The following is a 27,837-nucleotide window of genomic DNA, read 5'->3' on the forward strand; positions in this document are numbered from 1 at the left end:
TCCAAAACTGAGAATCTCCTGCTCCTTTGTAATCCAAACCCCACGAAAAAGAAAGTCAGGAATCCTAAAATTTTCACCATCAGTATTTAACTTATTAGTTTATAATTTCATTCCTTGTACATGCTCCAAATAATTTAAATTCAAGATCAATTAGCAGTGATAAAAAACAGAGTTTAAAATTATTAAAGAATTTAAAACCAAAACTTTCAGTTTACTTAAAAAATGCACTTGCTGGAATCTCCTGGCGCACATTACAAGTCCATGTTCTGGTGTTCAATTCAAGACAAACAAGAATTAACTATGCTATTAAGTTAAACATTAGCAAGCTATGGGAAATAAAGAAGCAATAGAAACTCATAAAATTAATACTAAGGCCAAAGATTCTAGGATTCCATTAAAATCTTTAGAAGTTCAATGTGGCACATGGGTCGTGCGTGCATGTGCTAGAGTGTGCACATACCATCTATGAAGCCAGAAGAAGTCAGCTTTTTACGATGCGTACGAGCATAATCCTGTAGGTTAGGTGCACTTGAAGAACCCCCGAGCACTGAGGTGCTAAACAGGCCCGCACAGTGAGACCCTGATGGGAGTTAGAGAAAATACATACAACAACCAGGTGTTCGTCCATTCACATTGGGGATGCATGCAGCATGCAAGCACATGGCTCTTACCACACAAAAGGCAGCTTTTGGCAGTGCCTTGGACACGTTCACAATATGCTTGTAATGTCAGAGTGGGACTTGTAGGCTGAAACTATCATAATTTATTGTGCTTCTACTCATGAAACAGCACACTCTGTTATATGTGCAAAGAGAGGACTGGCTTTAACAAATGAGTTCTTGTCCTGTTTTCACTTTTGGTAAAAAAAAGTTACCAGTTAGCATCAATGTAAACATAAACAAAACAACAAAACAAAATGAAGATGATGATGATAATGACTGATGATGACGATGATGTGAAAGTTGTGTATTTGAATACCTGTATTCCTGAAACAAATATAAACTGGAAAAATGCTGCTCATTTCTTTCATCCAAATCAACCTTTCAGATGACAGGCTGCTATGAAGTACTCATGCAGTTCCACAGACTTAGTATGTGGAAATAATTCTAACCCCAACAAAATCTTAAATTGGAAAAACTCTATTCATATTTCAGCTACCATTATTAACAATGTTACAAACTGAAAAAACTGAAAAAAACCTGAAAGTTTCATCAAGTTTAACTAGACTTCCTTTCCCAAGAAGACTTTTGCACAGCTCCATGCAAGTGACAGTACTTTGTTACAAATCATGCATTCCTGCCACTAGAATGGGAATTTAAACAAATCACTGACAGCCACAGATAAAAATATAAATATAACTTTTGTAATCCTCAACCATTAATGAAACTTACATACAACAATGAACAAAATGGGAAAAAAAGTTGCAAGTTTTTCCTTTATATTTCACTACTAGTTGAAAGGAGAATCAATTTTTCACTCAGAACTTATCTTTTACATTTTAGATAAGTAATGACAGATTTTTTGTTTTGAAAACAAGCAATACTTCCTTTCATTACTTATAACAGTCCAATGAGGGGAAACATTACTAGCACATGTGAGCAATCAGCCAAAATACATTGGTGCCTGGTCTGTGGCAAAAGCCTTTCACAACAAATATAACACCTTAATCTACATGGAAATCCATCAACTTCCACAAGCCATCTTGTGTCACACAAAAGAATATTCATTTAACTTTAGCAAGCACATAATAAAATCCAGGACTTCAGTAAACAAGAGCACCTGATTGTATGCATTTTGCTATGGGAAAAATATAATGGGAAGAAAAGTGCCACAGAAAGATTAGACATACGAAAACCCCGTATCTTTGCAAATAAAGGAAAAATTACTTCTAAGTTTATGCATCCAGGTGATGCAGTTATTTATACTTCTTATTTTCCATGAAAAGACACAGAAAAAAAGCAATATTGATTTGCAGCAGTGCATGATTTCATTTTTTTTGCACGTGAATCATATGTATGCCTATTTTAATAAAGCAATAGAAAAGCACCACTTGAATTAAGAGAATTTTAAAGAAGCCTTTGAATTATAGCATGATTCAGACTAACGCTGAAAAGAAGAACTTAATTTTATGAGAGGAGTATGTGCAAAACCCCTGATACTATCAAGAGACTTTATGTTTGTTCCCCATGCCCCTCCCCTCAGAAAAGTATCTTCACTTTCATCAATTGCCCACAATAGGAAACAGAAATTTTAAAGAAAAGTGTTTTAATGGTTTACAGAGCAGGCTGTTTTAATCCATAATATTCTTGCAAAATCCAAAAGCTCAATCAGAAACTACATTATCTTAAAATTCTGCTTTATGTTAAAACCAATCCTATGTACCTGTTGTGAGCAGTACGAAATCAGTAGTATGAAGGGTGTCAAACAATTTGTTCTTTTCAGTTATAACTTATTTTAAAATTTTGTTGCAAAAAAAATTGTCCAGTCCATAGGCAGACACTCAGCGTACATTATTAATAACAAGTACTATTGGGTCCTGTTAACAAAAAAGCTATTCAAAGAATATACAACTGCAGAGAAAAGCAGGCAGATGAAAAGCTGATAACATCAAACAAAATTTCAACTGTAGGAACATACCTAGACCACTCTGCTTTTGTTCCAGAATAGTTCTTGGTGTTCGTAAGTTACTATTGCTTTCTGATAGGACCTGGATGTAAGAAACAGAAAAATAAGGGCAAGTAGAACAGCAGCATGAAACATCCATTGACTTGATACAGCAGCCTGTTTCAGACAGACAGGTGTTAATAAGCTGTATGATAAGTGTTAGTAAAAATATGTAAAGGAAACATGAGAGATCATGCAATATCCCCTTCTGAAGGGAGTTCATTTCACATATGAGTTCCTTGCAATGAAGTGGTGCAAAGCAAGCATTCAGAATGAGAAAGGACACAGACCAAGACTGATATGAGAACAAACATTTGAGACATTTTATTTCATTTTACCAAATGCACTTTCCTAAACTGCGCCTGTATTGAAAAAAGGAGGGAGGGAAGGAAAGACAGACAAGCTATTGAGGACACCATACAATCACTGACCATGCACAGGCTCAATCAGTATAATCTTCAGATGCTCACAGCCTTTGCTGATATAAACTTTTCCAATGTATATCATTTTAGAATCTTCTACAATAAATCATTAAAATCTTCAAACTAATAGGATACAGTTACAGAACACCATCCATTGTCCTACATGTAAACAATATCTTGACATTCTGAATAGCTTTAGATCTTCACTGGTATTTCCAAAACGTTTACTGTTTCTTTTTTTCCCTGCTTTTCCCTCACCCCCCATTACAAGGAGCAATCTTCAAAATATTGTCTGAGTCAATGGATGATGTACTGTGTTGGGAGTTTCAGATACCTTCAGATATAGATGGCAAGAATTATTAGTGCTAGAGATTTTCCCCTGCAATAGTTAATACCAGGCCACTGAAAATATGATATATGCAAAACAAGTCTTGAATAGCAACATGAAGTACCAAATAAATTATTTTAAATGGAATCAGTTGCAATTATTATTTTTTTAAATTTACCTACCACCAAATTAAGCAGTGCTGGTTTTAAAGTCTTAAAGGACAACTAAACCAAAGCATAATTCTCTTTCATTGGGAAGTACACTAAGTCTTTTTTACTGTGGTAACATTTGCAATTCCTATAAAGAAACCAAATGTTTATGACAGCGTGTAACACATTCAGTTGAAAAACATGCACTTGGTCTTTTCCCCCCAAACATTCTTGGCACATAATTTTAAAAAGTGGAAGGTATTGCTTGAAACATAATCCATAACAAGGGATTAGATGTCCTTAAAGACAGTTTTTGCTTGGAATGCATAAAATGTTTAATGAAGTAAAGTTTAAAAACCTGTTGCCATGAGCCAAAAATACTGGATGTGAAAGCCAGTGATTTAGGGGAGACAGGGGAAGAAGTGATTTGTTCCCCTGATCTGCGTCTTCGACGCCCAGTACCCACACCACTGGTGTAATGCAGCCAGGTACCAATACACTCTGGGCTAGACACACTCAGGGGGCTCTCTTCCTGGAAGTGAGAAAGGGGGCAAAAAACAGCAAAGCATGCAAAGTTAGATTCAACAGAGCCAAATGAACAGAAAAGAAAAAAAAAACCCAATCTGCTTGCACCCTTTTACATACTACCTTTAAAACTACCAAACAGCAAAGAGCGAAGAGTAATAATCCTATATTACAAAGTTATCCGTTTCACTCTTTTATCTTCATAACTATACCTTTTACTACAACACTAAAATCAAATTTCTAGTAGACTAATATTAGATATGAGAGAAAACATTTGTTATCAATAATTGATTCATAATTTTAAGTATTTTTCACATGTTGGAAGGAGAACTTCTGTTACCCTTGACATACTGTTTAATAATTTTTCCCCTCCTAAGTACATTAAACTTTCCTATTTATTACTTAATAGTTTCCATTTCTAGTCTATAAGCTTATCTGAATGTTTAAATTTAAATTTAAGAATTTCTTTTGAGACCTTTCTTTGAGCTGACTCACTGATGGTAGCACCAAATTGACTGGTAGTAGTTTTCCAAACTTAAAAATGTCCTAAAAGTTATCTGATGCTGGACACCTTATCAGGACTTCAAGGGAGTGTCAGGCTAAGCACCCCCCCATATCTACATCATTATGTATCATTAGCAATAACATTGTTTGTAATACAGTTTGCTTCCCAATGTCAATGAGTTTTACATTCTTGTTTTACCACTATAACTCAGCTTTTTTTCTTTTCATGACTCAGTCACAGTTGCATTCCTTCTGTAAATATTGCTGACTATAACCCAGATTAAAAATCTACATATAATCTCACACCTGACAGTGTCCTTTCAAATTAATGGACATAGGTGAAAACAGAATTGCCTTACAGGAGGAAAAAAAAAGGTGGGGGAGAGGGGGCAGGGGAAAAGAAAAAAAAGGAAAAAAAAAAAAAAAAAAAGAAAAAAGTTCAAGGCAGTTGCAGTTTAAGTTGCAGTGACTTTTTAAAATTGCTCCAAAATACTGTTTAGTTTAAATATTCCAAATATTAGTTTTGCAGATTTCAGTAGGCCAGATGGAACTTCCTATATTACTTATAAGAAAAATATGTTCTACAGTATATGTTTTCTCTAAATTGGCTATTTCCTTCCAAGAAATAAGCAAGCTCTGAATGCTGAAACACATCCCATTTTAACATATATTATCTGTACAGTCAAAATTTAGCAATTTGTGCTTTTGATATCTCGTGAAAGTTAACTTCCATACAGTTTATGAAAATGGTTGAAAGTCTGAAGTAATAGACTTTTAAGCTGCGCATAAGTGAACTCATAGCTAGGAGGGGAGTTTGCATGATCATTGCAAAAACAGCTTTTAAAAATCAAAAATATTGATGTTGTGAGCATTTGTTTATGAAAAAACTTGGAAATAGAAAATGTAAGACATTAACATTTATTATGTCTGTTAATTTATGGAAGTCATGTGAAGTTATACAGATATCCTTACAGAAGGGAATCATGCAACTTTTTCTCTCCACACTGTCAATAACAAAGTGATTTCCCAATCTGTAATACTTTTACTGCATAGAGACAACTCTTTCCCAACACAAACATGAAAGAAAAAGCTTTTGGTATGAATCTTCATTTCTGATGGTTTTAAGCAACTGAAAATGAGGCAATAAGATGCTGTTAGTCTGCTTCTAGCATTAATATCACAGAAGTGCTTCCATGTACCATCTGAATTTCCACTCAACCATCCCAATGGTATCAGTAATACAGCTGTGCATTCCCCTCACCTCTGTGACATTAAGCCATACCTGTGAAGCACACCTAGATGTCATGGCTTACAACACAGCAAACTAGATTGTTCAAGATGTTACCTACAGAATTCATGAACACACGCCAGCCACTTAAAAAGAAAGCTTCCACTTTATCTTTCTTACCTTCAAAAGCTTGACAAGTGGAGTCACTTCCACTCCACATGACAGCAAATACAGCAGAAGATGTCTCATGTTCTGTACCTCCCCATCCACCCTAATCCCTCTGCTGCCTTTCAGCACAATCACCCTGAATGTTTGCTCAATTCCCAGTAGCAGCTCTCTTGTAAGGATGAAAAGCAACATATACTAGTTTGTAGATGTAGGTTTAGACTGAGTCTTCATTTTCAAATATCAACTTTTCTAAAACAGCTTTAAAAAAAGGAAGCAAGTCTTATCACAGAATAGTAATAATTAAAAAAAAGCATCCCTTCAGAGAAATTACTGCCATGGAGGATTTCCCACTGAGTAAGGGCAAACCTTCTGTGAGATGTATCATGCTGGTTCTGTATAATCAAAAGCAGAATTACATTTGATTTCGTTTTCTTAAAAGCAAGCAAAAGTTAATATCTTTGGGAGAAATTATCTGGAACAGAAACACTTACTTCAACAGAACCAATCTTCCTGGATCTTGGAAGGGGTGACTTTCTGTGTATGTGAATTGGGTCTGATACCATTGGCTTGAACATCACTACTGATCGATCCGTGTCATCTCGTTTAGGAGCATGTACCTCCTCATCACTATCATTTCTATGAGATGTTTTCTTTGAGCCTTCATTCTACAGAAAATACATAATTCATTCTTAATTTCTCTGCACACCTTCAAACATGTAGACAGAAGTGGCCCTTAAATAAATATTCCACATAAAGATAAAACAAGCTGATTTTAAAAATACAGTATGTAAATCACGTATTTTGCTTTGCTCACATTCCTTTCTCAAAATGCAGTCATAACTCCACTTACCTGACCATATATCTTGGAAAATATCAATCCTTCCTCAACAATATGTATTCATAAACATGCCAAACTACTTTCTTAAATATATCTTCCGGTTCCCAGAGTATTATTCATGTGACACTCTGATGTTGATATCACTTAGAGTATTTTGTATTTATAGTAAAAATTCTGTCAAAACTTTAGAACATTCAAATTGTCTGTGTCCTTCACCTGAGTATCCATTCAAAATAGAAAATATTGGGACTACTTATCTTTTACTGCATGTTTTTCCACCAAAAGAAAAACCCACACTTGTTTTTTTTACATAACAATTTTAAAGTGTTTATTTTAGGTATGCCCATATCCAAAAAACCCTAAGTTTTGCTTTATAGAAAGGCATAATTATTACCTCTCTGGAGGCAGGTCTGTATCCATATCCAGATGGTAAATTTTTATCTTCCTCACAGCCTTTCGCTCCTGGACTGAAATGCAGCTCTACATGAAAACGTTCTTCCGAAGAAAGTTCCTGAAGTAAAATAATAGGTTTAATACTTCAATAAATAGATCAGCGCTACTAATTTCTGAAGATATTTATCCATTTTAAAATACCTTGTTTGGATCCTCATAAAGCATGATGACAATCTGTGTCATGTAATTGAGTTCATTGACCACATTTAAGTAATCCATAGCTCGTTTCCACTGTTCATCTTTTGATTCCTTATTGAGGAAAAAAAAATCAACAAGTAAAAGTCAGCTATTTTCTTTAAAAAGACGGATGATTTCACTTTTCCTCCATTTACACAGATTTTCATAGCAGAAGTGCAAAGCTCATTATAGTTAAGGAAAATGCAGAGGTACAATGAAAAAAACTAATTATGAACCTCCATGAGTGATGTAAAATTGCTGATCCAATGACTGAAAAGTGAAGAGCAAACTTTTCATGTTATTTCAGTGTGTCTTTCATGTTTTTTTACCACGTATGATATGTAGACAGAGCCACTGTTTTCAGTTCTCCTGATGAGAACTGCTAATACTGCATTAAATTCATTTCAGCTAGTATATTGTGAAAAATGTTTTTAGATATTACACTAACAGAGATATCAGCCAAACAAAGCAAACGAAGTTTTCTAGTATATAGAAGAGGTGCAACCGTCACATCCCAACCTACGTAAATGAACAGTCACCTTTTTCATGCTGTAGCAATGAAACCATTTAGTAACCCACCTTAAAGATAAGAGTTTATCAGACTTAAACTTGGAGTGCACCTGTTGTAGCATGTCACAGAGATTTATAAATGCTTTTGCCATCACTGAGTTTAGTCATCCATTACCAGAAGCAATAGAAAATTTGAAAACCAGTGTCTAAGTCAAAAAGTATCTTACAAGCAGATGTAGTGCTGTATATATCTACTCCAAGAGCTTAGTTTAAGTAATTTCTGAATCTGAAAACCTGGTCTTTTTCAGTGTCAAAGACTATCAGATGGAGATAATGCACCACCTTTGTAGTATTCTATAACAGTACAGAAAAGTAAGAAAATTCACTGTACAGGAGAAATTTTGTACTCTATGAGCAGTCTTGAAATTAGGTAGGGATGTTCTGACAATATGTCAATGGACAAAAACAGTAAGCCAGTGCAAAAGTAAATTCAAGAGAACCCTGAATCATAACTTGAGAATAAAAGTTGAAAGAATTATTGGTGACAACAGAAGACAAAAAAGAAGTATCTGGCCTTTCCACATCTATTTTGATTCTAACACCTACAGCCAACAGAACACAGCATTACTTTGATGGAAATTAACATGCTAATTAATGTGAAATTTGCACTATGTTTCTGCATAAGTAATAGAAAAAAAAGTGTTTGAAAAAATGTGATAAATTTCAAAGACACTTAAAATTTCAATTGATACTGTCAAAGGAATATTCAGGTTCCTCTCAATATATCAGGGCTTCAACAGAGAAACTTACATCACATAAGGCACCATAACGAAGGGTGGATAACAGAGAGTGGACGTGACTCTCACTGGTGAAATACAGCCGGGTACGAACATGCCGTTCTGGGGACATCACACCCCTGGAGTAGCTTAAAAAAAAGAAAAATGTTATTAGACTATGATAAGATGTGTCCTTATTTTTAAAATAGCTGTTAATAAAAAAAATAATTATATTTTTTAATTTCTATGAGCTAAGAGGATTCTTCAAATTTGAAACCTACAGAATAGCTCTAATTTTTATGGTAATTAATGTAACCATGTAAAGAAGTAACTCGCTTACAGAGGGTGAAGCTTATTTACAGTGTCATCATCTTGAGTTCTCTGAAGGTCAGAACGGATTTTCCTGACTAGAGGAGTGCAGTAACCTTTGGCAATCTCCAGTTTCTCAGCTTTAGAAATACCATATTCCTGTGTAAAAACAAATTGACTTTTAAAATTCAGTTAAAGATTAATATGCCTTCTAATTCAAAGCTTCTATATTAAAGCAAATTAGTCATCTATTAGTTTGCTCTGGCTACAAACCATTTTTTAAACATTTTTACTACTTATGACTAGTGATGTAGCTTCAACTAACAAGCAGCTTGCCTTTTTGCTGTTTGACTTGATATAGACAAAAAGTTTTCCTTCATTAATTAAAACCAAAGAAGTGGATTTACCTTCTGGTATGATAAAGCCCTTCTTCTTAACCATAATATATATGGAATCATTCTGCCTTCTTCTCACCATCTCCATCTCCTATCCTGCCCCCAAAATATTGCGTTTTTTCATTTCTTTTTTTTCCCCCCTTTCTTTTAACAGTCAATAAAGAGATGTTTTTGGTATGTCTACCTTAGTTTGGAATAAGCCACCCCAGAGACTTCCATTTATGTCAAATAATAACACAAATGGCATTTATGTACAACTGAGAAATTACTGGTGATATTAAATATTGTAATATCATCAATATTTAAAAGTATGTTCTTCTAGGAGCTTCATACTCTCTGCTGCCCATGGTATGAACGTTAGAATAGATCTTCTTGTTACCCTAGAGAGTAACACAAGCACTCTTCCTTTGCATTATGTAGGCTATAAAGTTTTCTTTGTTTTTCTTCCTTCAGTATGTGTCCTCATTTTTACCTGCTCTTCTCTAATTTTCTATTCAAAATTTCAGCTTAATAGACTGACACGCAACAATGCATTCTAAGCATCACTACTGTTTTTGTCTTTCATGTCAAGGAGTTTGAGAGATGGGGGAGGAAGAACTTCCTTCAAATGCTGCATACAATATGGGTAAGCACCTCTGTTACAACACTGTTCTGTAACTGCAGGGACACTTGGGGAGAGCTTTAGTCTGTTCTGTCCTGTTATCACAAATCAACTTCGTGACCTGGCACCTCCAAGATTTTAGAGCTAAACAAAGTTTAATAGCTTACAGAGCATGTAAGTTTAACATGTCTATTTCTGGCCTGAAAGTCTGTGAAATTTAATGTGTACATTCACATCATGGAATCTTACAATTCTGAAAAAGCAGAAAGATCTTTTTAAATTAAAATTGTTTGAAATTAGTTAAATTGCATAGATTAGGATTAACACTGTAATTTGGAAAGAGCCCAAAAATGAAATTTTTATAAGTCGGAGAAATGAAATTAAAAGCAATTTAAGAAAACACAGTTATTCACAAAGGCAACTGTTAAATCTATGATGAATGGTGAAAATGGACCCTTTTATTTTAATACACTGCTGTAAGGAAGGAGGCATGTTCACATCCTAAGTTTCTAGAAAAATTCACCCTGAACACAGATTAATTATGAATCAAATTTTTCCAAAAAATCCCAGTCAGATTGCTACTGAAAAATATGAGATAATGTTAAAGGCTTCTATGATTGCAAAATGTGGGAATGTCAAAAGAAAATGCAAAGTAGACATTTTCACAAAAAATTAATAATGCATTTATCCTACACTTTTTTCTATTAAATAACTGAAAATGCTTACCTGAGGAATTACAATGTCAGCTAAAGCCTTTGAAAGTCTGTATAATTCCATTGTGTTTTCTAATTGTAAGGATCCATTGTGTTGTACATCATATTTTATACAGTCATAAATATCAGGAATTTTGCTAATATCATATCTTCCATTTTTTGTTTTGAAGTCTTTTTCCAGCTTGGCCCACCTGCGCAGCATCAGTTCTAGAGTTTCACTGTGGTACAGCTGAATATCTGGACAGACATATATCTTTTATAAGTAATTAAGGTCATTCAAGTAACGAAAGGACATTTTAATAACATAGTAGTAACAATTGAATCACAGAGGGATCAAAATAAGTTACTATTAAGAAGAAGGGATAGCAGGGCATAAAATCCATTTTAGTGCTGAAAGCATCACAATTACATAGCTCCACTATGATAATAAAACACATTGCTGCAGAAATGCACCACTGGCCCTTGAATATAAGATGTACCTATATAAATTAGCTTCAGTACCATCAATTTTTCCTATTACTTTTGTGGAATGCTTAGTTTCAAATAACTAAGACAAGAATTTCTGCAAACATTGCAATTTCTGAACACCAAAGAGCCCTTACCTGCAATACAACCACATGTTCCTCATGCTTTTTATTTCAAAGCTATGCATATGAAATCAGACAGTGAAAACACTTAATCATTGGTTGACTGATGTTCTGCTAAAAGTGAGTTTAGTGTAGAAGTTACATTACAATTCTCTTTCATGTATGTTAACTAGAGAAACTAAATACAAGCACAAAAACGTTTCAGTACCTGCAGACTTTGGGTCTTCCATTCTCTGCCTGATCTGAGAAGTCAAACTCTGTATCAAATAATAGACCTTGTCACATGTCTTTACAGGATTTTTAATAACCTGCATTGATTTTATCAGTGAGAGGCTTCCAGATGGAGTGAGCTGCAATTTGAGATAAACACAAAATTAAATGAACAGACTAGATTTGAAAGACCTGGTGAGATAAGATGAAACATGTCAAAGATAACAAGTACTGGAGAAAAAGAACTCAAGCAGGTTGCTATGAACATTTTTAATAATTTATCAACTATCTATTACCTTTGAGGCATTAAGATGATTCACCAAAACATGGTACCATTTACTAGAGATTCAAAGGTAATAAGAAATTCATAGAGCAACTAATTCTATACAGTAAATGTGAATAACTACAAGAATTTGTAAAACCATTTCTTTTATTCCAAGACAGGAAAATTGGAAAGATGTTTCAAACTTCATATATACTTAGCAAGCTTCCATATCTTCAAGTAACTTCTGTATTCAAAAGCTTACGAAAGTAAATTCTGTTAGAAATGTTGTCATTAAGCTACACGCCTCACAAAATATTTTTTTGCTCTATAGGAACCATATTCTCAATAGTAACTGGTAGCTTAAAAAAAGTTTGGCTGTTCCTGTCATAGGTTTTTGTTTCTACAGGACTGCAGGACACAAACATAAAAAGAAAGCCTTTAAATGCACATATAGCAACAACATAGAACTGAACTGAATAAATTATAGAAATGGTAAAAGCTACAAACCATCACCAATGAGGTGAGTGTCACTAAAACAGTACAATCAATGCACATGTAAGGCCTAGCCTCATGTTTTCAGAAAAGTCTGAAGAATTCAAAGTGACCAATGATATGAAACAGTAATTTATACACAAAACACACACTTACTTGAACTTTCCTCAATTTCCTGAAATGGATAGAGTAATTTGGATGTTGAAAACTTCTGCTCTCTACCTAACACTAAGCAGTTCCTATCTCCCTATTATGAAGTAAATAAAAAAATTGATTACTTCTACATAATAGGGAGGAAGGCACAGGAATAAACCCCATACAATTTTCCCAAATCACAAGTAAGTTATAAAACCTCCACAAATAAGTGGAGTTTTTATTGCCTTATAATCCCCAAGGTTAGTAACTCAGCGACTGAAGAGGCACTCTATTAGTTCTAGCCAATTTTAAACCTTATATCTGTGTAACAGACATTAATAAATCCTTGCATTTTCCAATTACTGTTGAATCCACTGCTAGGAGTGGTTTGCACGATACTTTATGTATTTAAATGAATCCACAGGGTATATACATGCAGGGTATATTATTCTCAATTAATTTGCTCTCTGTACTTTTTCAAAAATAGCAGTTTAAACTTAAACCTCATTTGAGGACATGTATTTAGTTGTTATATGAGACAGAGTATAGAGACGAGCAATTGAAAGATAAAGAAGTTCTTAACTATAACAAACAATACATTTAAAACCAGAAACAATGACATGGTCTGCACAAAGTCAACATAAACTATATTACTACATACTAATTTAGCATTTTAATGAGATATTTCATTTCACTGAAAGTATTCTACTGGTTTTCAGTACCTCAGTATTCTAAGTTATAAAAAAAAGCCTTGCAGTGGATCAATGATTGACACAACTGCAGCAGTGTTACACCACACACTGTCAAAGTAAAGATTACAAAAAACCACAAACAATATAATGTCATTCCTTCAATAATTAAAGTATTTTAATGGAACAGTGAAAAAGGTTTACAAGCAAGATCCCTGTTCTCTTTTACTTCAAAGTTTGTAGCTATTCTGATTACCAAAATTGCAGGATGAAATATCTACAGCCACAATTAGTACAGCTACCTTTGCACTTTAAACTATTTTGCAAAACAGATACATAAAATCACTGCCTAATACTTTTGCACAGGAATTTTCATAGTTAGCTATTTTATTTAATGGGAAACTAATAATATGCTAACCTTATCATAGTCATCAGCAGTAAATTCTCTGTCTCTCTGGAGAATTTCATGGAGTCTTGCTTTAACACGATGTTGACAGCTGCTTAAAGAATCACTGTCACTGTCCAACAGACCATTCATATTAGCACTTTTAACCATCTGGACAAGAATAGGAGTCAGCTCTCCCTCTAAGGCCAGTAGTCCCTGAAGCAAACAATACCATTATTCAGGCAAATAGATGAAGATGAAAAAATTAGTATCTATAAAAAAATGCTCAAAACAAATTTAAATTCAAGATGGTATCACTTGGCTACAGGTTAGATAAACAAGGGCACAATGCCTACACTTACAGAGAAATGGGTCCCTATATACTGCTAGTCTGCACGATTGATACAGATGGTGCAACAGTGATGGTGACATGCCACAGACAACGTTCCTCAACACCAGCTGTCAGGGTCTTGGATTGTAGGGAGTGCAAGTGCCCTCTCCATGAGGCTGGAAACAAGAGCTGCCTGACTTGTTGGTGACATGCTTTGTTCAAGGACTTATGTTACCACAGAGGAGCTATGGGAAGGGTTTGCAAACCAAATAGCATCTGGAAGGATAAACAGCAGATAGGTAGGGTCTTACAGAGAGACTCTACAGAGGCAAAACCCCAAGCCATGTGAGTCACAGGACAATCAAAGGCCTTGAACAAGAGGTGAATGGAGAATTCCAAAATGAAGAAGGCTGGAAACTTTTGTGACTTTTCTGGCAATGGAAGGGTTTTGGAATAAAGAAGGAAAATGGTGTGGTGTCTCTTCAAGCCTGCTGACCAAGGGAAAGCAGGTCAGATGATTGAAATACTCCTGTACAAACACATGCAGCATAGAAACAAATAGAAGAAAGAGGAAGTCTGTAGACTTGTAGAGCTTTAACTTAATTCACATTAGAGAGATATTGTAGAATAGGTCACATGAATGGACTTTTGCTGTAACTCTAGGACCTTTTGGAAGCCAGGTAGACATCACAGTATCATGCTAGGGCTCTGTTACAGATCCCCCAATTTAAAAGGGGAAATGGATGAAACCTTCTTAACACAAGTGGAGAAAGCCACCTAATTGCAGGCCTTTTTTCCATGAATACTCTCAGCCATCGTACCTCTATGGCAATATTGCAGGGGACAAGAAAGCAAGATTTCTAGAAAACACCTAGGACAATTCTTTCACAGAGATCACTGATGAGCTATTGAGCACAGGCATTGCCCTGGACCTGTTACTCACAGTGTCAGGAAAGTAAAGTGTCAGGAAAGTAAAGGTAGATGGCAGTCTGGGTAGTTGAAATCTGATGTTATAACAGATCCATGGAGAAGTAAAGAAGACAAACATTTGCATTAGAGCCCAGGATTTCAAGTAAGCAGACAGTTCACTTGTGAGAGCAGCTTGTTCACAGAATCTTATGGAGAAGAGGACAAAAGTGCCTCAGACAGGGCTGTTTAATTAAAAACTGTCTTCATCTGCTCAAAGAACTTAAAATGTTTGGCACATTATTTGAAACTTTTTCACACTCTTTGAAAATACCTTTCCCTAATAAACTGTAAATCTCTTCCACACTTCAAAAGAAAACACAAATCTGAGAATATCATAATTTTAGAAATGAAAATACCACTTCACATTGTACCTTTGCAAAAGCTGCTGCAGTCATCTGAACTCGTCCCTCATCAGAAGCATAGATTTTGAGATCATGTCGGTAAGTGCTATGTAATCTAAGTAATCCACATCCAGGAAATCCAGCATAATCTCCTACCAAATAAACATTTTGCTCAAACTCTCATCTTGCACTTGGATTACCTTCAAAAGTAATTTACGACACTCAATTGATTTTTTTTGAAAATTGTTATAATTTTCTTTTTACCTTGTCCGCCTGGATACATACATCTGAAAGCTCTTCCAAGCTCCTCTGCTTGAACCCTGCCTGCAGGGGTCAACTCTCCTCCCCATTTTAGAACCAGAAGCAGGGATGGCTCATTTCTTCTATTATCTAATTTTACACAGGGAGAAAACTTAGTACTTAATTATATTATTTTTTTTCCTAAATGAATAAAAAGTATTTGGTCTATATGAAGATTCATCAAAGAACCTCTTCAACATTATGAATCTTTAATAGTATTCTAACATTAAGGACAGATTGACCTGGTGAACTAAATGGGCACTCGAAACAGAGTAAACTGAAATAATAAAACTATAAAGAGAATATATATGAAAAATATTTATCATGAATCTGAAGCAAAAAGTAAATCAAGATAGAAAAATTAGAACAAATTGGATGCTAAATACCCTGCAATTTGTAAATGTTTTAAAGATAATAATTGTTGAGTGAGATTTTCTTATACTGGCTCAAAAATCATTTTAGTGAATCACTGAAGTTTCTTTTCATGTTATTCTTCTGTTGCACAAGAGCAGGGTTAGAAGAGAAGTTTACTACAGAGTTTTAGGTGCACAATTCAGCAGATTAAAATACTGTGAATATCTGCTAACTATACATTCTTTCAAAACAGAATATTCCCTCTCTTTAACATCAAGACATGTTATACGAGTAGTCCATGACTATTTATATACACATAATATTAGGTACAAAAGTTAGGTACAAAAGTAATACAATACCTTCCTCTTCACTGGAAGTCTTAGGGCAGCCATGAGGAAGATATGTTAACTGAACTTTGCGATTTATGCCTGAAAAATGCCCATACCTTAAGCAGGAACAGCGAAAAATGAGAGGGGAAAAGGGGGAGAAACATTTTAATTATCTTACTCCAAAACTGCTAAAATCTATAAGAGGATACAATAATTCTCTGTTGGTCAATGATTTGTGTATTTGACCAACATTTATTGAAGCTGTCCTTAGAATAAACATTAATTCAACACGTACAGAATTAGCAGAAATAACTACTATGCTATAATGAAACATCTTAAAATACTATTTAATTCTACCTTTTATAACACTGAGCATAAAACTGGAACCCCCCCCTCCCCTCCCCTCCCCGCCAACAATAAGCAGTATTGGACATGGCACAAGTAATTTATTTATTCAGATCCAAAACTACAGTGGCTATCAGTATCCAGAAACTCGTCTCACAGTGTAGATGGCTACTGGTTTTATAGCCCCGTTAAGTTCTCAAGCAAAATTCAGTATTTAAAACAATTATTATAAATTTCAATAATTATTGTCTGTTCCCTGATATTTTTTAAATTAAAAATTCCTATTATCATTTCACAGTCTAAGATGCCAGATAATAAACCTTGAAGCCTTTAATAAACTTCTTTAATAAACCTTGAATCCTTTAATTTCTGTTGTTTTCTTTGTTTTGTTGGGTTTTCAAAGGTTTTTTTTTTGTTACTAAGTATTTCAGGCTTAGTGTACAAAGACTTATTTATCTTCAATCCTCAGAGTTTGCTGTAAATAGACAAGTAAGCATGGTGATAGTTCTTACTGGCTTTATCAGATGTCATTATGTCACACTACGAGAAGCAGACCCTGCTTACAAGTATTTTCAGTTTAGAAACATGCAAGACAAAATTTGACACCAACAAAAGTAAACTTCTCTTTTTGAATGTATACTGAAATGCTAGATACAGCAATAAGGTATATGAAAAAGTCAAGAAGAAAAAAACCAGAGTGATGAAAAAACATGTTTGAAAAACATGACATCCCTTCTCTTCAAAAACACTGTGGTTGAATTATTATATTATTATGTATTTGATAACACTGCAATACACACAGCAACTGGTGGAACAAGTCAAAACAGCAGATATAACTTTATTGCTATGAAGCCTGAAAATGAGATACTTACATTTCTAACACAGTCTTTAGCTGTTCAAGTTTTGCTTTACTTTCTTCAATTTCAGAATCATTGTTTTGCCCAAGTTCTACAAGGAGCTGCCTTGCTATATCAAGTACTTCCTAAAGGAAGGAAACATGAGATTTAATTAAATAAACAGATTTCTACTTACAAAATATTACAGTAAAAAAAATAAAGAAACTTGCCTGCAACTGTTTTGGTTTTTTCAGTTTCAGTTTTCCAGATTTGTATCCATCACATTTTTCAAAGAGATCAAAAAATCTTTAAGATAAAGAAAAATAACTTAAAATTTCCATTAATAAATTAAATTGCTACTACTTGAACAAGAGGCTCTTAAAGTGATCTAAAATTATTACCTTTACAGTATTTGAAAGTTAGGCTAAAACCTGCAGTACAGAGATCTAACCAAGTTTTATTCAAATCCCATATCCCCAGAAAGTTTTCAATGCATTAGGGAAACAAGAGCACCGAAAGTGACTTTGTCTCTCATTGACTTGCTAAGTATTAAAAAAAAAAATATATATATATTATACTCTATATATTTGAATGATATATTATTTGAATGTGCAACTATATCAATTCCTACCCTTCAAGAATGATCCTGAACAGAAGTAGGGACCAAAACCAGCAAATGAGCATTCCTACTCTTCTTCAGCATGTTCTGAATGCAAGAATCTAGTCCCAAAATAAATAATTCCTTTTTTACTGAAACTCCACTTAGTTCCAGGTCAATTATGTAAGTTGTCTTATGAATGCCACATAAAGATGGTATCTACCAGAAATTTAGAGTCCTTAAATTTTGCCAAAAATTACTAGAAAAAGTAATATGACATTGCATACAACAATAGTTACAATATGCAGAAGGCAGAAACCATGGTCTAATGGAGAACTAGAAATATTCTCTGCTGCATTATTTTTAATAAAGACATCTATAGACACAAATGCATTTTCCATAAAATCAAACAGGACACAAACAAGGCACAGCATGTATTGAAGGAAATCTGCACAAGTAAGTTGACAGTCCTGTCAGAAAGATGCACACCTGCAATTATCTGCAGCATCTAAAACTGTTAGATTTAGAGGATAACAAAAACAAAAAGCAACTTGCAATTGTGCAATTCCTGGTTAATTCACTGCTTGCTTAGCCCCAAAATCCTATACTCTAAAATATGGGAAATAATTTTTAGGAGGATTCTATTTACCTCTGATGTTTTACTTCCATTTTCATTTTTTGCTTTGGTGTTCGATCCCCATGGCGTATTACAGCTATAACACATCTAAGCTCCATCCTGAAATTTCAAGGGTTGTATTTCACAGGTCTGTACACAAGGGTCTTTTATTTAATATTAAACCAACTACAATCAAGACAATTGACAAAGTTGTAGTCATTTGACATTAACTACAGAAGTGATGGAAGTATATGCAAAAATATAAGGTTAACTGAAAATGACGTAAGGTATAAAATATAAAAACTGATTTTAAGACTTTAGTAACTATAGAATATCTATTTGAAGTAGTTTTTAAAACAAAAATTTTGAGGATCATTAAATGAGAGAGCATGTTTATTAGAAGCACATATTAAGTCGGTGTTGGAACAATGATTAGCAGTGGAAGCTATGTATAACAGACACTAAACTATAAAATCTGCTGTTCTATACTCAGCTTGACTAAGGGTGAGAAACTCTGACTGCTGATATAGCAATTGTGATTCCTTCCTTGTTTTCAGCACACAAAACAAGCATTCACAGACCAATGTGGGCACACCTTGCAAAGAGAAAAAAAGATTCACACAAAAGTTACATAGGGAGTTTCCACAATTTAGGCGTAGCTATTATTTTCTTACATTGTTCCAGAGGTGGTTGGCACAATAGGAATGTCTTCAGCTTCCAAAGGAATTGACCATGGTATTTGAAATTGGGGAGCAAGTTCTCTCATTATGATGTTTCTAAAATAGGAGTTAAAAATAAAAAACCAAATCAAGTAAGTTTAAAGCACAGCTTATACAATGCATGCAAACTCTAAACAGATTACATATATACATTTTTATTAATGTAGTTTTAGAATACTAGCAGCCATGAATGAATAACTACACATATATTCTTTTAATTGCATAATAAAGACCACTTAATAATTTACAGCTATTACAACTGCTACAGGAGCGTTAGACTACTGGCCCTGTATTTGTAAAAAACTTCAGCTTTTCAGCTCCAGTTCTTAAAAGAGTTCCTTGGATAGGAATTACTCTTGTCTATTTATATATGCTGACAATTGGCTTTGCTGCCTAACTAAAAGTGCCTAATAATCACAAAACCACTATTAACTGCTATTTTCTACCAGTAGTTCCAGTGATAAAACTGGAAAAACTGGAGACTAGGTATAGTCTCTCATTATAACTATAAAATAACAATGCAGTCTCCACCTCAAGAAGGATGGTACATATAATGTTCTGTTGCACAAAGGTTTCATCAAACTACACTGACCTTCAGACTAATAGCTACGTAAGAACCAGTAACACAGATGGGAAAAAAGGTCCATCTAAAAGTAGAATAAGCCAAAATGTAATTGCTAAAAACCTTGAAAAAACTTGCAAATTCCTTAACATAAAAAAATTCCAGACTATTAGATCATGCAAAATTTATGCCATATCTCATCAGTGCAATCTTACTGAAAAGCCAGTCACAAGGTGCTTAGCCTACTGTGAAGACAACATTTCCTTGACATAGAGTTCTAGACCCAATTCTATATGATCCCTCATTATACTTTTCTTTGCCTCCAGTGGCAGAGACAAGATGGTATGACAGAAGACGCCATGATTCTTTTTCAGTTTGGTTTAACAAGGATGAAATCCACGAACATAAAAGTATACACCAGCTTCAGATTAAGGACAATGTACAGCAATTTGGACACATTTAACTGCAGCAGTCACAACCATCCAGCAGCACTTCACTACTTGAAAAGATCTCAGCTTCCTTTAAGAACTTAATCTTGATTTCAAAATACTTATTCAGTTACCTGTAAGCATTTTTAAAAACTCAGATGTTTGGAATAACTTTAGGAATGAGGAATGTAGTTAGTATTTTTTATTGACTTAGGATTCTTTTAAAGGATTTTTTAACTGTTAAAATTAATGACTTTTAATGTGATATTTCATTTTAAATAAATAATTAATAATTAATAGTAATAAGAAATAATATTAATAGTAATAAGAAATAATTCATAGTAATAAGTAAACAATAATAATAAGAAATTTGGCAGTATATAAACTACAATAATATGCAAGGAAGTTAATAAGCAAATCTGAAATAAATCAGGAAACTCTTACCCCAGTATTTTAGCACAATCATCATAGTATTTCATGGAGTTTTTCACAAAACTGAAGCCATTCACATCACAGACATAGGACTGTCCATTAGCACGTAGCAAATCAAAGCCACAAACTGTTTGCTGTTTTAAAGAATAAAAGTTCAAGTGATTTAGGATTGCTTATTCTAAACAAATTTTATATTTTAACCAGGTATTAATCTGAAAACACGACCAAAACACGACCACACTTTACGCTTAACACCTTATGTGAGTTCCATGTTAGGTTCACCCACATAGTGCAAACATCTTCCTGTTTTTAACTTTTTATCTCCAACTTGATTTAATCCTTCCTGCATATTCCTAGTAGTATTAGTATTGAAGGCCAAGTTCACAAGAGCACAAACTTCCAGACTCACGGCAACCATGGGGCCACAAGTCCCCCTTTCTGACAGTGGTTTCCCACTACATAAGGTTTTTAAGGATGGCAGGCAAGAAATTACAAAAAAAATTGAAAAACCATTTTTGCTAAAATTTTACAAGACAGTTTTGACATTAACATACTATTGGCATCATTAGTAGAGAATACTAGAAGCTTTTTCAGCAGATTACTTTTCAAGATCTCAAAGTCCACTTCGCTGATAGAGGTCCACACCCTAGAGAATGCCATCACAGTCACATTCAGGTAAAGGAGATAGACTGAAAGCCTTCTTATAAAACAGGTGAAAAGAGAGTAAGAGACTAAATGATGTTTTGAACAAAAGAATCCTTGTAACTATACAGCAATCTTGAAGTGATATAAAAATCAAAACTATCAAATTAATACCAATTTATTCAAGTAAGTACTTAATCATGTAAGTACCAAATTAACAATGAATCTGTACCTGATGAAAATACTATGCAACAGAAGTTACAAAAACTTTATTGAAAGTGCATTTTGCTAACTTAGAAACTAGTATCAAAACATGTAAAAATATTATACACAAACACTGTGGGCTAGCAAAGCACAATAGCAACATGCAAATTCAGGGAACTAATACAACACGAGCAACTTATCCAGAACTTTTCAATACATTAAATGAAAAATCCCTCTTGATTAAAAGAAGATATCATATGGAAGTTTAAGTTTCCACCTTCCTAGGAGTTCTGCACTGATTACCACTGCTGGCTCATGCACTAAACCCCTACGGAAGTTTCATGTAACAACCAATTAATTAACACTAAATGTTTGATCAGATAGGAAAGCAAACAGCTTACCTTAAAGGCAAGGCATACTTTCCAAGCAATTAACTTCTCTCTTGCATTCAGGATGACTGGGTATCTCACTTCTTTTCCTTCGCTATCTCGTTCTACTTTGCCATCCAGAGCTGGAGACTTCCGGGCCTCAGCATGAGCATAGTCTGGACCTACTGTGTACACCTGTATTGAAAAACAGGAGCTCTTGATCCAGTGTATTTAAATGATGTTGCATAAATTTGCAAAATGTATGCATATAACTCAAACATGACAACCACATCAAAAGATACTAGCTGCTTCCGTCATTGAAAAGGTCACACTAAAGTATCTTCCTCAGTGGCATTCTCTGCCTTCAGAGAACACACATCATTTACTGACAGCCTGGGAAAAAACAAGCAAAAGAGTAATTATAAAAACTCAATTAATAAAAATTAATGTCTTCGTTATGATGGTACAAAGATGTAAATGGTTTCTTCTCCAAAACATCTGCAGAACCTGGAGAACAGGTTCATTTGAAAATGATTTCAGTTTATTTTCAGAAATCTGGCTGCAGGACTAAGTTATTATCTTAATTTTAAAAGTATGTTTACATTTTATATAGGATGAAACAAAGCAAGGATTTGCCCAGCTTTAAGATGACAATATGTCAGGTAGCAAGCCTCCAGCACTTGATTCTTACAATGCAAACTATAGCTACTCTACATTACAAATACCATGTTTAGCTAGAATCAGAATTGCATTTTTTACTTATGAACTGTAGTAAAACTCAATTAAAATTAATCCTTGACCAAGATTTAAAACTGAGAAGCTCTTTGAGCACTTGATTGTTCTAAACATAAATAAGAATGCACAGTTATCATACCTTCACATCAGTTCCATCTGTAGGCATGAATTCCTCATAAATATAAGAGCCTGTTTTCCTCACACTGCTTTCAGGAGAATAAACACTGCTTCTGCTGCCAATCTGAAAGGTGCATTTTTCCATTAAAAATTTAAAGAATACTGCTCGAGAAACTTTGAAACCACCTAAAATAACACACTTGTACTAAGAAAACACTTCGCATACCAAATGAAGCAAACTTTTGACCAATGCCAAAAGACTTTTATAAGATTCTAGAAGTACATTAATGGTGTGTGCTAAGAATCTGCAGTAGTTAACCATCTACTGCAAGAAACATATGCCTTCATTCAATCTATATGTTCTCCTAAAATTTCTCTGATTTGCCTCTATTCCTAAGCAAGTAGGACATGACAGAATTACTCTGCAATCCTGTTAGACACTTAAAGTTTTAGTACCATAACTTCACCTTTCGAAAAAGCCTCTGGCTTCCACCCCCAGCAGATGTTGGATAATAAATGTAAACATTGTGGTCCTCAGCACTAACTGGCTTTTCTACGAAGGGCTTCTGGAAAATTTCTCCATTCACTTCCACATGATCTTCTCCTTCAATCAAGTTGCATTCTGAAGAACAGCACAAAGAAAAGAGCTGTAACAGTATACTAATTGCATACAATTATTAAGAGATCTACATTAATTTGCAGTTTGAAAAAATAATATTCTATAACGTCTTTGTTTCTCTGATTTTTACTGACTGCACAATGACTGCCAATCACATGCAGTATATTTCTGCTGTACCGTTTCTAAATTAGGTTATTTAAATACTATGTTCTGGAATAACTGTTTTTTCCTCAGTGTCAGATAGGAACTTGTCTCCTGCAGGTGGGTAAGGTGCATAAGATAGTATATTTGAAGTGTTTTGAAGAGAGGGAAGTTCTTTTTTCCAGTGCCCTTTTCTGAAATTTCAGGGAGCTGGCAGGTGAATTATATACACAGCGTGGTGTCAGATGCCACAGCCATCTTCCATAGAGTTAGAACTGTCTCATACTGTGTGATAAATGCACCCTGAACATAAAATTAGGTCCTCTGGTATCAGCAATCAGGAATTCAATACTGGTTCACTGCAAGCAGCAGCTTTAATTCCACTTCTGAAGCATAAATGCGTCCTTTTTTCCATAGATCACACAGAAAAAAAAGATTTAATGCAAAATTCTCTTGATCTGTCATTGCAATCTCTTACTGTTGCTTGAAGTTTTCATTTTAGTAGAAAATGTTCAGGTTTTTTGCAGGTACATAAAAAATTGATTCCAATTTATATTCATTGTACAGCATCTGCAGATATATCTAGAACAGATTTCAAATATATGGCTGCTTACACTCAGAAGGGGAAGAATTCAATAGCCTGACTTGTTTCTGTCAATATTACTTTCCAAAGGAAAATTACTAATAATTGTGGTTAATATAATATCCTGAATGCTGCTCTGTTTAGTGGCATATTAGAAGCTCAGTTTGAGTAAGGAGGCCCTATATTCTAGTTATTCCATGATGTCTATAACATGCATGGTGTCAGAATCACACTTCTCAGTTGCATACTTGTAATGCCTTTGGCTGGGATGGAGTTAATTTTCTTGACAGCAGCTGGTATGGTGCTATGTTTTGAACTTGTGACAAAAGTCTTGATGTTTTTGTTAATGCTGAACAGTGCTTACACAGCCTCAGCCTCTTTTTTTTCTTTCATATACTGCATCCCACAGCCAGTAAAGGTCAGCCCACAACAACACTTTAAATGCTGGTGTGGAAATCAAACCACAAAAATTAATTGTCTAAGCAGTGAAATTTAGCTTTCCACTATGTCCATATTGTTCTCCAGTGGAAACAGCGAGATGCTAATTTTTCTCTGTTCTTTTTACCTTGGGGATTGTTTGGATCACGGTTCAGAACTGCATAGCGAGGAAGTAAAATTCCTTCAGCTTTAAGAATACCATAGACTTCTCTTCTAGAAGAAAAGAACATGAAGAAATGAGCCACCAAATCCTGCAAATATTTGCATTTTACAATCAAGGAGGAGAAAAAAAACCACTTTTTTTTCTTCAAATCACACAGGGTAAGGTTACATATATAATACTCTATTTACCAATATAATGCTTTAAAGGTCACTGACACAGCTGTACCCTTGCAGTGATCTCTTCAACATCAATAAAAATGCACTTTGCAATGCCAGTCCTTTCCTATCTGGCAGTGCAACAGACATTTGCACAAAACAATTGTGTTGTTAAACGAGATTTTCAACTGTTCAGCTTTACACAGAACAGTGACTGAAGGCATCCAAAATAGCAAGTCTGCTCACTGTTCAGATGCAGTATTCATGTATTTTGTTTACTGTTGTTTTATTAATGTTTGCTATGCATGACCTTAGCTCCAAAAGAAAATTTGCTTTCAATAACCACATGACCTTTGAGTACCAACAACTTCTGTTAAGTATCATCTTTACAGAAAAAAACTACTGTAAATCACATGAATTCTACAATTATTGGAGCTTGTACAGCTGCTATACATACCTATCCTATATGTACTTTAAGAGTTTAAACTTTTTTTATTTGCTAAGCTCTAGAAAATTGTACCAGCAAATTTCTAACTTGGTAAATCTTCACATACATCAATGCAAAAACAGCAAAAGAAAAACACACACCTGGAGACACACTCCAGGAAACCATGATACATTAATAAAGTGTAACATTCGCTGTACTTTTATTTAAACTACTATACAATCATGGAATCATGGGATGGTTTGAATTAGAGGAGATGTTAAAAATCATCTGATTCCAAACCCTCCACCATGGGCAGGGACAATACACTGGAACTGTTGCTATGCAATAACAACAAATTTTTAGAGTCTCTGACAAAAAAGGTGATTAGTGTTATTTACCTGTCTTGTATGTGATACTGCATATTCAAGTCATTGATTATGAACGGATTCCTGAGTTTTGCATAAGCTACAGCTTTGTCCAGTGGAAACCCTAAAATGTTTATTAAGAAAAACAAATAAAAATTACAAGACACAGTAATTTAATTTACTAGTAAAGAATTTGAGCCTTTGCATTACATCACTGTTTCCACGGGCTTCAAATGTATTTATCAGTGGGACAGCTATTCTTATATTGTGTCAGACAAGACTTTCTCAAGCAATGTAAACAGTATAATTTAATAAACTCACACTTTAGAAGTCAGTTGTATTATAGTAAAGAAGAAAAAAGAATCACCTCCCAGGAAAATCCAATTAAACTGCAAGACAAAAAACCTAAAAGGACTTTCAAAGAGCTTAATCAGTTTAGATGGCACAACTACTTATGGTATTATTACGAGATTTACCTTTAGAGTGAAAAGAAATGAGACAGTCGCATAAAGGCCAATTTTCTACTGGCTCGTTCAAAATAACATCCTCTTCAAATATCACCACAGTTATATACTTAAACATGGAGAGGCGTTCAAGAATTTCTTTCATTGGTTTGGACTTTGATTTCTTAGCCATTGAACAAATCCCAACTGCAATTTGTCTTTCTGGTGGCTGGAAAGGAGGCGGGGGGAAGGGAAAAGTAATTTTTATGTGTTCTAAATTTTAGAAACACAACAGGGTTTTAGCAGCACAATACTAGAGCAGGTATTTTCTCTTAAAATTCACATGGTATCATTAATTTAGTTTTTAATCAGCAATATAACAAAATGCAGCATAACAGCATATCACAGTAAATCCTAAAAAAATGCCTCAAGAGTGAAACCATTTAACAGCTCTATATTACTTTTTTTGAGTATTGTTACCAGGAACAAAAAGACATGAACAAAGGCTAAGTCAAGAGTGTTGGATCTGAACAAAATCGTATTTATGGCTTACTCTGAAATTAACTAGTAATTGATTTTTCAATTATGTCATTTTAAATGTTTAATTAACAGTCACAAGGCCTCTCATCACCTAATATTACAAGTGAATTATGAAAAGGAATATTAGAAAACAAGAAACTACTTTTCTAGATTTCTGAACTATTTAGTGCGTAAACAGTTTCACTTTTTTTGCATATTCTATATTTACTTTCACGTTAAAATTTCAGTAATTTTTTTCTGTCACTGATATTTCTAAAGGCAACAGCCAACATACTCTGCTCCATAAAGGAAACAAACAAAAAACCCACAGAGCAATCCTTTAAATCAATTTCATGCTTTTTGTAAACCTAGCCAGCTACCTTCCCTTGCCAAAATAGGCTCACTGAATTGAGATACCTGAGCTGTTCATTTTGTATTGCTACTCTGCATTTCCAAGTTACTTTTAATCATAGGAAGTGCTTTAGCAACGCTGTCTTGCATTTAAACCTTTTAGACAAATTCACAATTAGTGAAAATGTCATCTGTTCCATAAAATGCTATGTTGCAAAAAGAACAACCAACACAGAGTTTAAAAAATGACATGATGACTAATGCATAATACCATTAAGAGTTTGTCTTAAGCAAGCTAAAAATCAGTGAGCACAGTGCTCAAAATACAATTCAGAACCCTTTAAAAATATAATAAACTAAGGCATAATTAAGATGAACTTAGCATGCACTTTTAATATACCAAGACAAGGGAAGAGAAAAAAAAAACAAAACAAAACTTAACTCTGAAGCAGTTGACAGCATACAAAAGAAAAATTCCCAGTAATTCTTTTGCTTCCAACTATCCAAATAAGCAAAAGAGGCTTATGCCATCATCAAGTTCATTCCCAGAATCCAAATCAAGTCTCCAAATGATGCACATCAACGTCAGTTGCCCTGAAATTCTCTAAAACTTAGCACATCTACATCACAGTTCAAGGTATACAAAATTTTCTGATATTCTTTTCCAAACATTACAGACATATCATTATCTGAATATGAACAATTTCTCAATTTAGAACACAATTTCAGTACTAGATTTATGTGAGCTAATGCCATTTTTGAAAAATAATTAAATATTGAAAAATATTTTGAAAAATATTTTTATAAACCATTTTTGAAAAAAAATTGGAAATCAAAAATATTGCTTGAGAACAAAGAATAGTGAACAAGTGCTCTTACAGTAC

The 27,837-nt window shown here is 34.2% G+C and overlaps 1 protein-coding gene across 17 annotated transcripts in view; it reads right to left on the reverse strand.

Annotated features, from left to right (window-relative positions):
* PPIP5K2 (diphosphoinositol pentakisphosphate kinase 2) overlaps positions 1-27,837 on the reverse strand; it is a 44,636-nt gene that overhangs the window by 8,581 nt on the left and 8,218 nt on the right. For 9 of the 17 annotated variants that reach the window (XM_064736502.1, XM_064736501.1, XM_064736504.1 and 6 more), the window contains exons 3-28: positions 26,117-26,312; positions 25,674-25,764; positions 24,658-24,743; positions 23,217-23,371; positions 22,772-22,873; positions 21,931-22,092; positions 20,696-20,817; positions 19,217-19,318; positions 18,576-18,662; positions 17,559-17,634; positions 17,365-17,474; positions 16,178-16,263; positions 15,429-15,554; positions 15,195-15,316; positions 13,557-13,739; positions 11,556-11,697; positions 10,774-10,997; positions 9,083-9,210; positions 8,777-8,891; positions 7,421-7,528; positions 7,221-7,337; positions 6,480-6,653; positions 3,922-4,095; positions 3,003-3,026; positions 2,638-2,707; positions 461-580 (exon numbers count right to left, since the gene is read on the reverse strand). In XM_064736502.1, coding sequence (XP_064592572.1) covers positions 461-580; positions 2,638-2,707; positions 3,003-3,026; positions 3,922-4,095; positions 6,480-6,653; positions 7,221-7,337; positions 7,421-7,528; positions 8,777-8,891; positions 9,083-9,210; positions 10,774-10,997; positions 11,556-11,697; positions 13,557-13,739; positions 15,195-15,316; positions 15,429-15,554; positions 16,178-16,263; positions 17,365-17,474; positions 17,559-17,634; positions 18,576-18,662; positions 19,217-19,318; positions 20,696-20,817; positions 21,931-22,092; positions 22,772-22,873; positions 23,217-23,371; positions 24,658-24,743; positions 25,674-25,764; positions 26,117-26,312 — 3,202 coding nt within the window. The remainder of the gene's footprint in view (positions 1-460; positions 581-2,637; positions 2,708-3,002; positions 3,027-3,921; positions 4,096-6,479; positions 6,654-7,220; positions 7,338-7,420; positions 7,529-8,776; positions 8,892-9,082; positions 9,211-10,773; positions 10,998-11,555; positions 11,698-13,556; positions 13,740-15,194; positions 15,317-15,428; positions 15,555-16,177; positions 16,264-17,364; positions 17,475-17,558; positions 17,635-18,575; positions 18,663-19,216; positions 19,319-20,695; positions 20,818-21,930; positions 22,093-22,771; positions 22,874-23,216; positions 23,372-24,657; positions 24,744-25,673; positions 25,765-26,116; positions 26,313-27,837) is intronic. The other 8 variants (XM_064736505.1, XM_064736503.1, XM_064736510.1 and 5 more) reach the window with 6 other exon arrangements.

The sequence above is a fragment of the Zonotrichia leucophrys genome, chromosome Z (genome assembly GCF_028769735.1).
Source record: "Zonotrichia leucophrys gambelii isolate GWCS_2022_RI chromosome Z, RI_Zleu_2.0, whole genome shotgun sequence".
Taxonomy (NCBI): Eukaryota; Metazoa; Chordata; class Aves; order Passeriformes; family Passerellidae; genus Zonotrichia; species Zonotrichia leucophrys.